The sequence below is a fragment of the Procambarus clarkii genome, chromosome 82 (genome assembly GCF_040958095.1).
Source record: "Procambarus clarkii isolate CNS0578487 chromosome 82, FALCON_Pclarkii_2.0, whole genome shotgun sequence".
In the NCBI taxonomy this organism is placed as follows: domain Eukaryota; kingdom Metazoa; phylum Arthropoda; class Malacostraca; order Decapoda; family Cambaridae; genus Procambarus; species Procambarus clarkii.
Window position 1 is genome coordinate 4,928,901 of NC_091231.1, and position 15,046 is coordinate 4,943,946.

The following is a 15,046-nucleotide window of genomic DNA, read 5'->3' on the forward strand; positions in this document are numbered from 1 at the left end:
TTGCAGGATACTGGGGTCATCTTGGATGTGGGAACGCTGCTTGCCTGTCTGGATTCGGAGCGGAGGTGCCGAGTGTGCGGTAAACAGTTCCAGCCAAGTCCCTCGTGGAAGCAAAAATTGACGCGCCACCTCATGACTCATTCAGGAGCGAAGCCTTTCTACTGTCCCCACTGCCCACACCGCTGTGCTAGAAAGGACTCTTTGAAACTGCACATTGCACGCATGCATGGCCCACTCCCACCAATCTAGGCTCAGCATTATCTCTTATACAAATGATAAGTAATTAAAGAAGACACTTTTATGCAAGCTTTGAGCTAGAGGGAGACTTAGTGGTATGCGTTTATATTGCAGGTTGACATAGCCAGACAAGACTCTGCGTACACAACCCTTCCGGCAGTGGATAGACGACATCACGAACCAGGAGGACATGCTCCAGGTGGAAGCAGTGCAGGAATAGGTGTAGCAGAAGAAAAAAATATTGTTGCCTTGCCAAGGTTCTGTAGTATATGTGGACATTCATTCAGTGGCATAACATGGAAACAGAAGCTTGAGAGGCACTTGCTGGTTCATACAGGGCAGAAACCCTTTCATTGCCCCTACTGCCCACATCGCACCAATCGCAAGGATGCTCTCAAGGCTCATGTTGCAGCCCTACACAAGGTTCATCTGCTTGCATAATTGTTATACTGTACTTGTATGAAAATGTCCGTGAGCATTAGTGAATGGTGTGTTGATATTAACAGAGTAAACCATTGCCAATAGTGTGTCTTTTGCGAAGGAAAAGAGAAGGATAGGTTCTATGGTGATGATTTAATTCAAGGATAAGCAAAAGGAAGAATTTTTTTATTAGTACATTAATTCAAAATGCAGGTAATGTATGCCATAATGCTGGTCTACGAGCTGGTGTGAGTAACTGCCTTTAAATTTGGATGTCAGACTGAATGGGCCTTGACTATTAAATAATTACTGTATCACGATGCCTGCTCTTATTTTTATTAAGATTTTTATTAATTAATTATTTATTTCAAAATTCTCTAGAGCTAAATTTACAGGAATTATTTTAGGTCTTGAGTTTTTTAATTTGTAATGTTTATCAACTTGCTTGAGTAAATATTTATTGAATTATATTTTCAGTTATTTGGCTAGTATGTGTTTTTTATTATTTTGTTATTGTATATAGCATTTAAAAATGTATTGGCAGTGATTCTAATAACAAACTTTACATCATTTTGGCTTATTAAATTTGCTCATTTTTAAATGCTAAAATTTTGTTAAGGTTTTTACTATTTTTTTTTTTTTTGTGAACACACTGGCAAACATAATGTACATGATATTCAGATTCAGAAATCGGTGTGGGTGATTACAACAGTTTGAGTTTAGGCATGCTAGAGGATGATAACAGGCAATGATGGAGTTTAAATACACAAACTATAAATTAAAATCCAATCTGCTAAGAGAGGGACCTGGGAGATAAAGATTACTGAGTATTTAACCCATCTTGGTGCAACATATAGTGACTAAGTAACTATAGTGACTAAAGATTTATAATTATTAGTTTGCTGGGTATGAACAGTAATTGACTGTCAGTAGTCTTCAACCTTCCATCCAGATGTTTCCATGGTTTATAAATGAAATTCAGTTACTCAACTAAAGAGATAAGACTATGGGAATCAAAGAAGTGATGCATACATATTAAGTAGACAGTACTTCCCATTGGCTAGTGCAGTGATCTAATCAAGTTGACTCTTGAGGTGAATTATTTCTCAAGAAATATAATTCTATAGCAAGATGGGAATAGTATTTAATGCAGTCAGGTTATCTGCAAGAAGTCTGTGTAGTGTGCACTTAAAATCAGTTTAATTTCTCCCACTGTGAAATGTGGTTTTCCTTTACTTGAGAAATAACCTCCTGATGTTATGTTATATTAACAAGGCCTAGCAACATTTTACATCCAAAGCTTTTATGCAAAACGTTTACCAGAAGAATAAGGAAAATATCAGTTAACTCTTGGCCTGGATGACATCCCATTTCACACAAAAGGATGCTCATTTCCTTTGAATGATTTTTGGGCATAATGTCACATGTCCACATAAAAGACCTTAAGGCTATAAATAATAGAGATGATCTTGCATAAAGGTGGGATGCGTATCTTAACTCTTCAGTTGTACAAAAATAGATTTTTGGTTATGAAATCCTGTTTTTCCTGGTATAACTACTGTTTAACAATATTGGATAATTTGTAAAATATATTATTTATTTGTACTCAATTATTATAGTACTCAATAATTTGTTTGTAATTAGTGTAAATAGTATGGCAGCATATTGTACTTAGCGTGTGAGCACAGGAACAAAGGTGACGAAAAAATATTACAAAGTTTGTTTTTTGCAAACGGTGGTACACGTTTGGAACAGGTTACACGAGAAGGCGGTAGAGACCAAAACCGTCTATACAGTAGTTTCAAAGCGTCATAAGACAAAGCATACTGGGAAGACGGGACACCATGACCATAGCTCTTGTCCACTTCAGGTATTTACACTTAGGTGACTACACACACTTTGCTGGAACAATTTATGTGAGCTGGTGGTAGATACTACAAGCTTAGCTCTCATCCTATATACTGTACTGTATACACTTACATAATTACTCTGCAGCATGCAGGTGGCTGCATAATATGCTTCCAAGAACACTTTGCATTGGACAAGGAGAATATAATTTACTTTTTTTCCCTCTGTTCATGTGTTGTTTAGAGGTTACCTTACCTTGTCACTTCGAATGAAAAAAAATATTTCAAGTAATTCTTGTTATTGCGCATTTTTTGGTGAAGACTAGTACGAAAAAGCCTCAGCTGAAGGGTTAAGTCATCCTCACATTTGTACAAGTCGCTAATCCAGTGTTAATAAGATAGTGGCCGAGAGATATACTACTTGTCCCATGTTAGATTCCATTTTACAGTCAAGGACTAAAACATTTAGGCCAGATCTTCTACAGAGTTGACCCACACTAGAATGGAGAATGCTCCTTGTCACAAAAGTTTTTGTATTTAGTTTGGAATCAAAAGTAACTAGAATCAGTGACGGTCATGCCATATAGTGTTAGTCCTTCCTCACCATGGATCATGCCACAAATTAGGCATTGTTATTGTACATGGAAAAGGTGGCTTAAATTGTGCATACCAGATACCATCTTTATGCAATTATTGTGAGTATATTTGTACTTGTAAAAAACAGATATTACCATGGCAGTTAGCCTTGGGTGAATTGCGAGTGCAGTAGAACTAGAAACAGTGCCACATTTAAACAAGCATTATAGTGGTACCTACAGAATCCAGATCATACCATTCTGGCTCGATCCTAATATTGTACTGTATGTGTGAAATTTCTGAAAAAGTGCATCATATTAAATTAAAAAATGAACCATTAAATTTTGTTTTAATTATGCTTAAGGGCTTTCCCGTGGCAAACCATTTCTTATGGTGTAATCATCTACACAATTTTTTAATTTACACAATGTTAAAGGAGGTACCATTAAATTAATATATTTTACCCATTTATTAACCCTTAGGCAGCAGACATCATTTATTGATTCACAGGGTAATGCTGTTTTCATCATATGAAGAGTTAAACAATTATTGTCTAGGTTTTATATGTATGATGCAAATATCAAATATGGACATAATAGGTGTATGTGGATGTAATCGATTTACCTTGACTCGCGAAAAAAATCCTGCTACCATTTCATGGTAGGAATGTGGTTATAGTGGTGAAATTTATTACGGGAACTCATCGATCGTCATGTGACAACTTAACCCTGGCACTGCTCGCCATTTAAATATGACGCTGAGAGCGCGAAAGTGTTAAATATGAAGCCAACACACACACACAAAAATTATCTGGTGGTTATTTTTCATTTGATATTGTTTATTAGCATCCAGGAAGTATGAACATTCAAGTAAAAAGTGTATCTTGTAATTTAGTTGTAATGGCCTGGTTAAATTGTGATATTTTGGCAAAACTAGAAACCCATATAAAATGCAGTCAAACCACAGTTGAAAGGAAACGGATGTAAAAGATTTAGAGTACAGTACAGTAATCATGACAGAAGACCTTTTAAATAGCACAACAAAATAGTTGTCACATCTGCAGGAAAAATGACAGGTTTGATACAAGAACCCTTCAAAGAAAAAATGCAACACCAATGATGATACTTATAAGACACTAGTGCTATCTAGAGTTGAATATTGTTGCACGCTAACAGCATACCTGGAGAGGATCTTGGGGGCTCTACTCCCTAAGCCTGGCCTGAGGCCAGGCTCGAGTTATGATAACCTGGTCCAACAGACTGTTGCGTGGAGCAGCTTGCAGGCCCACATATAGGAAGATACTTAATAAATTGCCCTTGGTAAATACTTGAAGGACTGGTTCCAAATCAGCACACAGAAATAACATTACATGAAATTAGAAGGCATGGTAGGATGTGTAAAATTGCTCCATTCAAAACCAGAGGTGCAATAGGCACACAGAGAGAACTTGATCAACATTTCAAGACATTCCAACACTTCCCCTACACATACAGGGCATAACTGGCTGACCTCTTGTAACATTCTAAAGAGAACTTTACAAACTCCTTCAAAGGTTGCCTAATCAACCAGGCTGTGACCAAGATGCGTAGTCAGAGACCGGGGCTGGGGAGGATGTTAGTCCTAGAATCAACAACAGGTAATATGGCTATGACCCCCCTAATTGTACAGTAGTAAGGGAACCAGCCCTGTCGTTGATCCCCACACGCAAAATTCTATATTTATCTCAAGATTTGTAATGTAATATTATGGATGCTTTTACAATTAATAATTAAGGAGGTATAATTTCATAACCATTTTCAGAAGAAATGTTCTGATACCTCCACTGAATCCAAATTCAAACACCAAAGAACAAAATTTTCCCAAACTTGTCTTCTCCAAAAATGAAAACAGCCATTGAAAAATAATGATTTTTCCAAAATAGGCCCATTGATTTTCCCACACTCTAGATTGCATGTCAAATTTTGTGAGTTTTCTTTACTAACCCTGTAAAACATTATTTAAAATGAAATACGAGTCAATATTGAGAACTCTTTATTAACAATATCTGAAAGATATTTTTAGTTTTAACATTAAAATTAATAGTTTTTCAAGCTAGACCCCATCAAATTTTTATCCCCAACCCCCCATCCCCGCAGCTTAAATGATCATAACCACACGCATGAAATATCTTGAGAAGCTGTCTTAATGACTGTAATAATTTAGGAGATATAATCACATAACTGTCACCATATATAATATGGTGACACATAAGTGATATAATAACATAACATCACTGGCACTTCCATTGACTTTTACCAAATGATAAAAGCAGCATAAGAATAACACAAATTTAGACAAAATATGATGTGTAGGATATTTCTTTAGTGAGTGATCTGGATTTCACCATGCTCATCCTCTGCAATCCATAATTGCAGTATGAGACAAATCCTGATATTTGGAGAAATTCTGGTGAGCAGATTTGGTGTGACAGAACACTGGATACATTTCTTTTCTTTGAATGGCTCTGTCGTATATTATGTAGGTGAGATATTCCAACTGCTCAAAGTCTTTCTCGTATCACATTTTATCATGCTCTCAATTTTATGATAAACATACTTTCAGTAGAATGTTTCTCATTACTTGTTGGATGATTGTTCTCATCCTCTCACACAGCAGAAAGGGGAGGGGGTTATGCACTTATTGTTATACCCCCTTCATGGCATAAATGCCAGTAAAAAGAACTCGAATAACTGGTGTTATGTTCAAGATGATCAAGTATTGTACACCAATTTAAGATTTGCCTAGTAAAATGTGTTGTTTTAGCATTTATTATGGAAGACCAATTTTGTAAACTTGTTTGAAAACACTTGCATCAAAACCTCATTTAAATAATCTTATAAAATCAAAACCTGACTTGCCTCCATAACTAAAATAAGTGGTAGCCTTAAAAGATCATGCATAAAGAAAATGAAGTGCATACTTGAAATGTCTGCCAAGATCTACTGTTGCGTGGCACTACCTGGCCCTCTTTGCGGCAGGTAGTTTTGGGGTGCAAATGTTCGGTTGTATCCAATGAATTTCCTTAGCTTTGTTATACATTTCCTTCATTACTTGACCATTTTTCTAATACAGGAAATGTATTTTGCTGCCTTTTTATTTTAAAAAGACCTTTCAATTAAATTAAGCAGTACTTCATTATGTTGTATTTTAGTGATAGTTTCAACAACATAGAAAATGTCAATAGCTGGCACTTGAAGTATTTTATATTTTGTCCTGATACAAGTGCATCTAGGTTCTCACCTCGTGGGATTGCAGAGTTGCCTCTAATTTATAGAGGCACAAAATGCATGCAAAGTGCAGTATAAAACAAACAAGCCTAGCATCTGCAAGCATTGGGTGGCTGTGTATGCAATGATGATGTTATTTGTACTGTATATTCCAAAAGCAGTCATAACTGGAAGGTTTTTTGTGAGCTAACAATTGGGAATCGGCAATTTCTAAATTTGTTTTATTGAATTAACTGATGTCTTCTGCAGTTGTCTTTTTAAATTATGGTACAATACAGTACTTGGAAAACAAACACATTCAGAATGTGTTTGATTAGCATAGTATGTTTTGGATATAACATGCTCATTTTGGCAATTGCTAACAATTTCATTGAGTAACGATAACAACGATATATCATTGTTTGAATGGCTAGTAAGGTAATGCTTGAAGTCAGAAATGTTAGATTTAAAAGGATTATTGATTTGTGTGTAGTACTGTACTGAAAAGTAAACTGCACATTGGAATTGTAATGGCCTAGACATTTCAAAGATATTCATTAATGATTGATTTATATGTTGGGAATAGATGTTAAAATATAGAGCCAATGACAAGGGATCAATTTTTGACACTTGGTGTGTAATTTAGGAAAAGAAAACATTTAATGGGCACAGTGAACATGATGCTTAGAGGTCAGTGCAGTAGATGACCACTTGCTTTGGCAAAGATGGAAATTATTGATAATCTATACCCTGTATTTAAATTCCAATCCAGGGTTAGAAAAAATAAATCTGAGTTTCTCAGTCCTTTTGCTAATGATTTTTGTACCCATAGCAAATAAACTTTATTTACTAATACTCATTTACTAGAAATATGATAATTCAGAGAATACGAGAATCTTAAACTCCCATGAAAGCTTTACAGTTTATAATTAAGTAAATAACAATTATATTTTCAGTAACATTTTTTGTTTGCAAAATTTTTTTGTTTATTTTATGCAAGAAGTATTATTTGAATTTCTGTACAGTTTTACTTTGACAATGAAGCATTTCTAATGTCTTAAATGAAAGGAAGAATATACTAGTAGTATATGAGGTATGCAATCTGCATCACGTGGCCAGTATTGTACACCATGTGTAAAGTTGATTAAATGTAAAGATTTTACTGAGCTTTTATATTCCTTTATCCTGCCTTCACATGATTATTAGTGTCCAGTTGATCCTGGTAACCCATCACGTGATTATTAGTGTCCAGTTGATCCTGGTAACCCATCACGTGATTATTGTCCAGTTGATCCTGGTAACCCATCACATGATTATTGTCCAGTTAAAGCACTCGTCCAGATTGGCTTGTTCTGTTGTTGCATACTGCTTATGCATTGCACTTTTCTTTGATAACTTAATTTCCAATGTATTTTGTTTGCTTCATGGTGAGCAGTCTTGGTTCTGTGTTCTGTGTAATCATATTAATAACGTGCTTAACCCTTACACTGCGCAAAACATCATATGATGTGTGACATTAAGCTCAGTTTTTTAACATTTCTGAAACTCCTTCAAATGTTTTGTGCCTAATCTACGAGGCAAATGCTCCAACTTTGTCTATATGATACCAGTGTAATTTGAAAAACAAGAAAATAAAAAATAATTATAAAATTGAATATTGAAAACTTTAGATTTTGAAATCAGCTGCAAAAATATAAAATATCACCAACTGTTCATTTGGTGTTATTTTGCTCACAAAATAGCATATGATATTCATTTTCATCTATTTAGAATATAGATTTTCAGTATAGTTTACTGTAAAAAATAATTGCCGATATGGCATTTGAAATATGCGCAAATTTGGACAAAAATTTACAACTCCAAACATTTAGAGTTTATGAAAAATCAATTCTATAGGGATTGTAGAACAGACAGCAGTGCACACTATATGTAAAAATGATGAGAATCGGTCAGAAACTAGATTTTTGGATACTGAAGTAAGTTGAAATTCTAGTTATACTGTACAGTAATTGAAGTTGAAGTTATTGACAATGAATAAGGCAGTTCTAATTCATGAATTTACTTTTATGTTGTAATAAACATTGTGTGGCATTTATACTCAAATATGTGAAAGTTGTAGGTCACTGTGTGTTGAAATGAAGTCAAGAAAGAATAACCCCAAAAAAACAAAATATAGGGATAATTATAATGATTTAGAGGATATATTTTAGGGATACTTTTTTAAGTTAACAAACCCTAATCTAGTCCCTAATCATCAAAACAACCTAAAAAAAACAAGGAAAATAAGAGTTTGAAATCTGTGAAAAAACCAACCAAAAAAAATTAAAAGTCCCAAGTTCTGAGAGTTGTGACTGATTTATTTGTTGACCAATTTAATTCTGTCTTCACATAGTTAGGGATGGGTATGCACTCTCCAGGATGTATAGGTTACAACAAATTCAAATAATAAACAAATGAGAAAAGAAACCTAAAAACCTAAAAAAAAAAAATTCCCCTAAAAATATATTTTTTGGACATTGTTGAAAGTAACAGATAATAACATTGGGCAATGTATTTATATGATATATAACAAAATAGAGCATAATAACATACTTACTCAATATTATTTGTCATTATGTATGACTCACCAATGCTATAAATATAAAGGCACCAGCTGTATTTCCACTTTGTGGACACTTCTTACTACTATTCTTCGTCTTTGTGCATCAGACAGCTGCTTGCATCTCTCTCTTATTTCATTATCCATCAGTTCCAGTTAATAGGAGCTGTTCTTTTCGACAAAACTTTTTTTTTTTTTTTAAATATTCGTCTAAAATGAATTTCTGAAAATATTTTGGTGAAAGTTTCACGACACTGAAGTCAATAAGTTGGAGAGTTGTTTAACATTTTTAAGTAATTTTGATATATTTCAAGTATTTTTCAAATTATACCCCCCTTATGCTGAGCAGTTTGAGTTAAAAAATGTTCCCTAGTCTTGAATTGGCAATAGTTCTATTTTCTGTTTTATTTAACACAACACTAATACTGTACTGAACAGCATCTCGGATTTATGCAGGGAATATTGTGAAAAAACACAGTAGAAATAGAACTTAGAGGGTTGCACTTTTGAGGTCTGCGAAAGTCCACTTATTTTTCAACTCCATTCAGAAAGAATCTGTTCAAATATACAGCACCGATGCTGGTAACTATTCCTGATTCTCAGCCCCAAATACAGTATTGTATTATGTATTATAGAAGGCTTGCAAGGTTCTGTGATGTAAGAATACTGTATAGTGCATAACGTACGTGTATGAGGGATAACAAGGTTCAAATGATGTGTTTGGTAGCTCACTTGGGGTGGCAGCACAAGGGAACTATAACTCAATAACTCAAATTTAAGCTCGGCCATGTGTAATGCAAAATATAATCCCCACACTTTAAAATTATTAACCAAACATTATGATTGTTTATGGGGGTTCCTGCTGAACACAGCATCTGTCATCATGCAAAGTGCAATGCAGTGCAGTGCTGTGATTTTTGCTCATTCAAGCTGGTTTTGCTGATCTTTCTATACAGTGGAATACTGTAGTTCTGGATCAGCTGGTTTGTAACATCACATAGCAAAATGTGCTACAAAAAGGGTTAAAGTATTCAACAAAAAGTTTGTTTTGTGTTATGATTATGGCATAAAACATGCTCATAGTGTGTCATTTTGAATCATACAAATACTGTAATAGTAATAAGGGAAATGTGGAATTTGTAATCAAGAGTTTGCAGCAACAAATGGATCAGTACAGTATTTTATGTTAAATTTACCTTTTCTATATTATTTTAGTACAGTATTAACACCTGTATAAATACATAATCTTATTTATAATAAGATCATATGCAAAATGTTGGAACAACAAAAACATTGTTGCACAAAAATTATACATTTCTCTGCAACATAAATGCCTGCAGTAGAAGGGCCCAGAACCAGTGAAACTGGATAATGGAGTGGTCATTATATATTATTGAGAATTAGGATCATTATGCATTATAGAAGAATGCAGTACTTGTTGCTGTGTTCTTAGGGGAATAATTATTAATTTGAAACTGAATGAATTTTGTATTCATTATCCATAATTTGTTGCAGAATTTCTAAGAGAGAACATTACTCTTTAGTAACTTTTCTTATGTTAAATCTAACGCATTAAATCTAACAATAATGCATACAAATATAAAATACAGCTAACACTTATCTTTTCACTGCAAGGTCGAATATGTACACATAACAGTACAGTAGATATTGGCATTAGTGTAAAAGAAAATGAAGGTAGTGAATAACAGTAATAATATGCATTAATTCATTACCATTAAATCATTTCCTACTTTTTGTGGTTAAAAGGCACTTTCCACGCTCTCCTTCATCTGTTCTTTTTTTTTTAAGATTCACTCATTTTCACTTAAAAGATTTATGGATTGGGGAATGAACAACTAAGTCAACTTTAAGCAAGATACAGAAACATGACTTCTCTGGTTCTTCCCTATAAATGACTACGCAAGACTTAAAATCTAACTTTATGTAATATCTTACGAGCCATTTATACCTGGCCGCTTATTACCTCTTGGCATGTATGTTTCAATAATTTGTTTTCTCTTAAAGTTGTGGATAGAAGTAGGTTTCCCAACTTCATTTTAATGCATTCTACTGATGTCCCATTGTTCTACCTCTTCAATTTAAATAGACAGTCCTTGTTCACGGGATTGTGAGACTGATTGATCTCCTTTAAACTGTCCACGTAGCAGACTGAGCCCTCTCAATTCTGGTACTAATCAAGTTACAAGTTTCCTCTTGTGCTTCACAAGGTGTTGGTTTCATGATGGTACTGAATATTCCAGTAATGATTTAACATGGGCAGTGTATATGGATTTTAAAGTCTCATTGTTTAGATTTTTAAATGGTGTTCTTGTGCATGCAAGGTATGCATGCAAACCTTCCATATTCTGCTGAGTTTCTTGTGGTAGTGTTGGAACTACATCCACTCCCAGGTCTTTTTGTCTTATTGTTTATTGCAGTTGCCTTCTCCTTATACTGTATTGTAATTACCTACAGTACAGGTCTCCAGTCTTCCATTTGCAGCCATTTATCTGCCCACTCCTAAAATTTGTCTTGACTGCCCACTCCAGTCTTCTTGCAGCACTCAACAGTCCTCTTGAATTCTTTTCCTCATTAAATGTGTAGAATCTGCAGTTATTAACATGGACAACCAGGTCAGTGTGGGTGTGGCCATTCAGGTCATATTGTTATAAATGGGTTCCCAAATAAGTGCTAACTACACATTCTTTGCATATTATTTTAGGAATTAGGATTATCCCTAATCCTAATTCCTGTTGACAAAATTTTTTGGGATATTCACAAGTACAACTCAACAATTGAGCTGGTATTTATATTGTGGGTGGCATGTTGCTATAGAAAACTGATCTTTACTAATTTAATAAATGTGTGGTCCATTGACACATGGAGTAGCAGACTACAGAAATAATCAGGCAGACATATTTTCGTTCCCAAGCAGAATCTAGTCAACACATTGTACTTATGGGGAGAGTAAATAATTACTTGTCGATATATAAATTATATAAGTCGTACTTACATTATATAAATTGTACTACATAGCATGAATAAGCACAACACACTCCAGCAGAAATCAACAGCAGCATGTGTATGAGATCAGCACTTCTGTTTAATTGTCATACAGTAGTATATACAAATACAATCACTCCCTCTCTGAAAGCAGGTTCCTCTGAACCTTGCCATGTTACAACCCTTGTGTTATATACCAGGTATATTAAAGGCACATTTTCTTACACACTTCCATGTTCTCATGTACTTTCTGATCATGTTTGTTGTTATCCAACTCTCAACAATTGATGTTGAACATTGGAAAATTTAAATACCAGTGATGACTAAAACTCTTTTAATACCAAATACTTTCAACAGAGTTACAGTATATGACATAACTAGTTAAAAGCCTCCAAACACCAGTATTGAAGTGATACTCTAAACTGTTCTTAAATAATTGGCTCTTGAGCATTTATCATGCCTGCCTACCTATATACAGTACCTTAAACTCTTTTTTGAGGTACACTATTTAATTGAGAGAAGTGGATCTAGGCAAAAGCTTCAATGGTTCCAGTTTAAACGTAGATATAGGAACATCCTGTGGTAGCAGGTCATGAGTGCATGGAGGTTGGTATCATTATTCTTGTTTGATGTAATATTGCCCAGCACAAAACACCCCGCCCCCACAGTGTAAGTTGAAATTAGTTCTAAAGGTGGCCACATTGCTCGAGTATGAGGTGGCCATAGGATATGACAAAAAAAAATAAGCGTAGTGGAACAGTGGGTCAAAGCAAGCATGTTTTCATTGTTGAGAAATCATTCGTTCCAGTGGTAGTTTTGTTAAAATTCCTGCAATAAGGCAGGGTTTATATTATATGGTTTATTTTGCTTATGCATAACTTGGCAAGGAATGACAGCTTTTGTTTTGCTTAATATCATGATAAAAATGTTCTTTATATCTCCCGAAATGCAAATTCATAAATTAAACTTATTTGTTGGTCTTAGAAAATTCTAGTTCTCCAGTTTTCGGTTTATTAACTTAGATCTAAATAAAATTTATGCTAAGGTAACATTTGTCAAAAGATATTACATGCTACACGATCATTGTACGCTGGTTGTTGGCAGAGGCTTGAGCAATTTGTGGGCAGCATTGAAAGACTAGGCTGAGCCCACGCTCATATTTTGCAGGAGTTGGTTGTCCCTGGGGATGGCTGCAGTGGGGCATCAGGAGGCGTGTTGGTGTGTCCAGTGTGTGGCAAGACAGCCCAAGGCCGAAATCGCCGACAGAATATGGACAACCACATGCTTACGCACACTGGGGAGAGGCCCTTCCAATGCACGATGTGCCCTTATAGAGCATCACAGCAGGGTAACCTGAAACGGCATCTTCGGGCAGTTCACAAGCAGGCTGTGGATGATCCTTGTTTGAACTCTCTCTCTGGTTCTCTTCACTATTCAGAAGTGAATCCCATTCTTCCTCATCATCATTCTCAACCTGGAGGTGTAACATCACAAATCCAAGCAACACAAAATTTTGAATCTAATGTTTCAAGTTTGCTTCATAATTCAAGTGATCAGTCTGGAACGCCATCACAATCCACTCACACAATAAGGGATGAAGAGCCACCATTTGGTCTTCATCTGCGTCTTAAAGCAGAAGCAGAACCTGCTGCTCGTTCTTGCCCTGAAACAGGTCTCTGAAATTGTAGGTTTACCAACACGAAGTATGACAAACTTAATACTTGGTAGCTTTAGAGATTGGCATTGATTCCTGCCCTATGCACAAAGTATTTGAATTAGTGGCCATTGTTTACTAAGAATATGACTTGATTAACTGAAGTATATTCAGTTACTGTACAGGTTTAATAATGCAAAAATGGGAAGATGGGTCATCTGGAAATGGCAGCTTAAGAGCGCATAGCGTGCGCGATGTGGAGGACTGAGGAAGGTGTTGTTTGTGTTGCAGGAAGCTGTGCATGGGGTGGCGGAGGGTGTGGCGACACGCAAGCTGGCCTGTCCAATGTGTTCCAAGGTCTTCCACGGGACAAAGCGCAAGTACCGTCTTGACAGGCACATGTTAGTTCACTGGGGACTGAAACCTTTCAAGTGCCCTCACTGTCCCTATCGTTCAACACAGCAGAATAATCTAAATAGACACATGAAAAATGTCCATTCTCAGATAATAGGTCCCATGCCAGAGAGTGAAGAAACTATACAAAGAAACTCTCCACTGTCCAGTCATCATAGATTGTGGCATCATGAGTCTCCAAGTCTCCAAGTCTTGCACGAAGAATATGCACATTCATCTAAGAGAAATCAGGAAGGTCCATTGTCCTGTGAGACAGTGAGCCATCACAGTGATAATCATTTGGAACAGGATACAGGTATACTCAAAACAATGTAAAAATTCAGATTGATGTGTAAAAAAAACATGTAGAAATACAGTATAGGTTTGTGGTGGTAAATAAGTTAAATAATAATGTTACTCGATTGTGATCAAGCATTCATAAAAATAGCAGTCAGTGGTCAATAGCTACCCTCACAGAACTGCGGATGTTACCAGCAAGGTACCCTGGACTTGATGCCCACTGCCGTCCTAGCTGGAGCTGTATGCTGCTCTTGAGACATGCCTTGACCATGGCCTGGTGTGTTGCAGGCGGCGCTACTCGAGGTGGAGGCGGTACTAGCTGATGAAGATGACGACGAGATGGCATCCGAGGAAGTTGCAGTTGATGGCGGAGAAGATCTTGTTGGCGGAGGCAGTTGTGTCATCAGTGGAGCCATGGCGGCATCCTCATGTCAGGTCTGTGGCAAAGTGTTCCAGGGCACCAAACGCAAGTACCGCTTGGAACGCCACATGGCCATCCATACTGGCGAGAAGCCATACTCTTGCCCAATGTGCGACTATCGTGCCAACCAAAAAGAACACCTGAGTCGTCATATAAGGAACCTACATAGGCTTCAAACATCCCAGGTTCACAGCAGTGCCCACCATGCCCATGCTGCAGCCACTTGATCATATATCGCTGTTAATAAGGTGTGACCTTTATATTTACTTGTAATGACCTCTTGTTTATTTGCATCCAAGAAATATGACCAAGTGCATAAATTGTTTTCATTTATTGAAGCTCGTATGCTTG

The 15,046-nt window shown here is 36.0% G+C and overlaps 1 protein-coding gene across 33 annotated transcripts in view; it reads left to right on the forward strand.

Annotated features, from left to right (window-relative positions):
* LOC123764388 (longitudinals lacking protein, isoforms H/M/V) overlaps positions 1–15,046 on the forward strand; it is a 130,566-nt gene that overhangs the window by 60,117 nt on the left and 55,403 nt on the right. For 3 of the 33 annotated variants that reach the window (XR_011225277.1, XR_011225275.1, XR_011225276.1), the window contains exons 5-6: positions 13,873–14,290; positions 14,563–14,943. The exons of 21 other annotated variants lie outside the window; for them this stretch is intronic. Coding sequence is in view for 9 of the 12 variants with exons in the window: in XM_045752116.2 (XP_045608072.1) it covers positions 13,095–13,607 (513 nt within the window). In the remaining 3 variants the exon portion in view is untranslated. 9 more of the 33 variants (XM_069315932.1, XM_069315927.1, XM_045752116.2 and 6 more) reach the window with 5 other exon arrangements.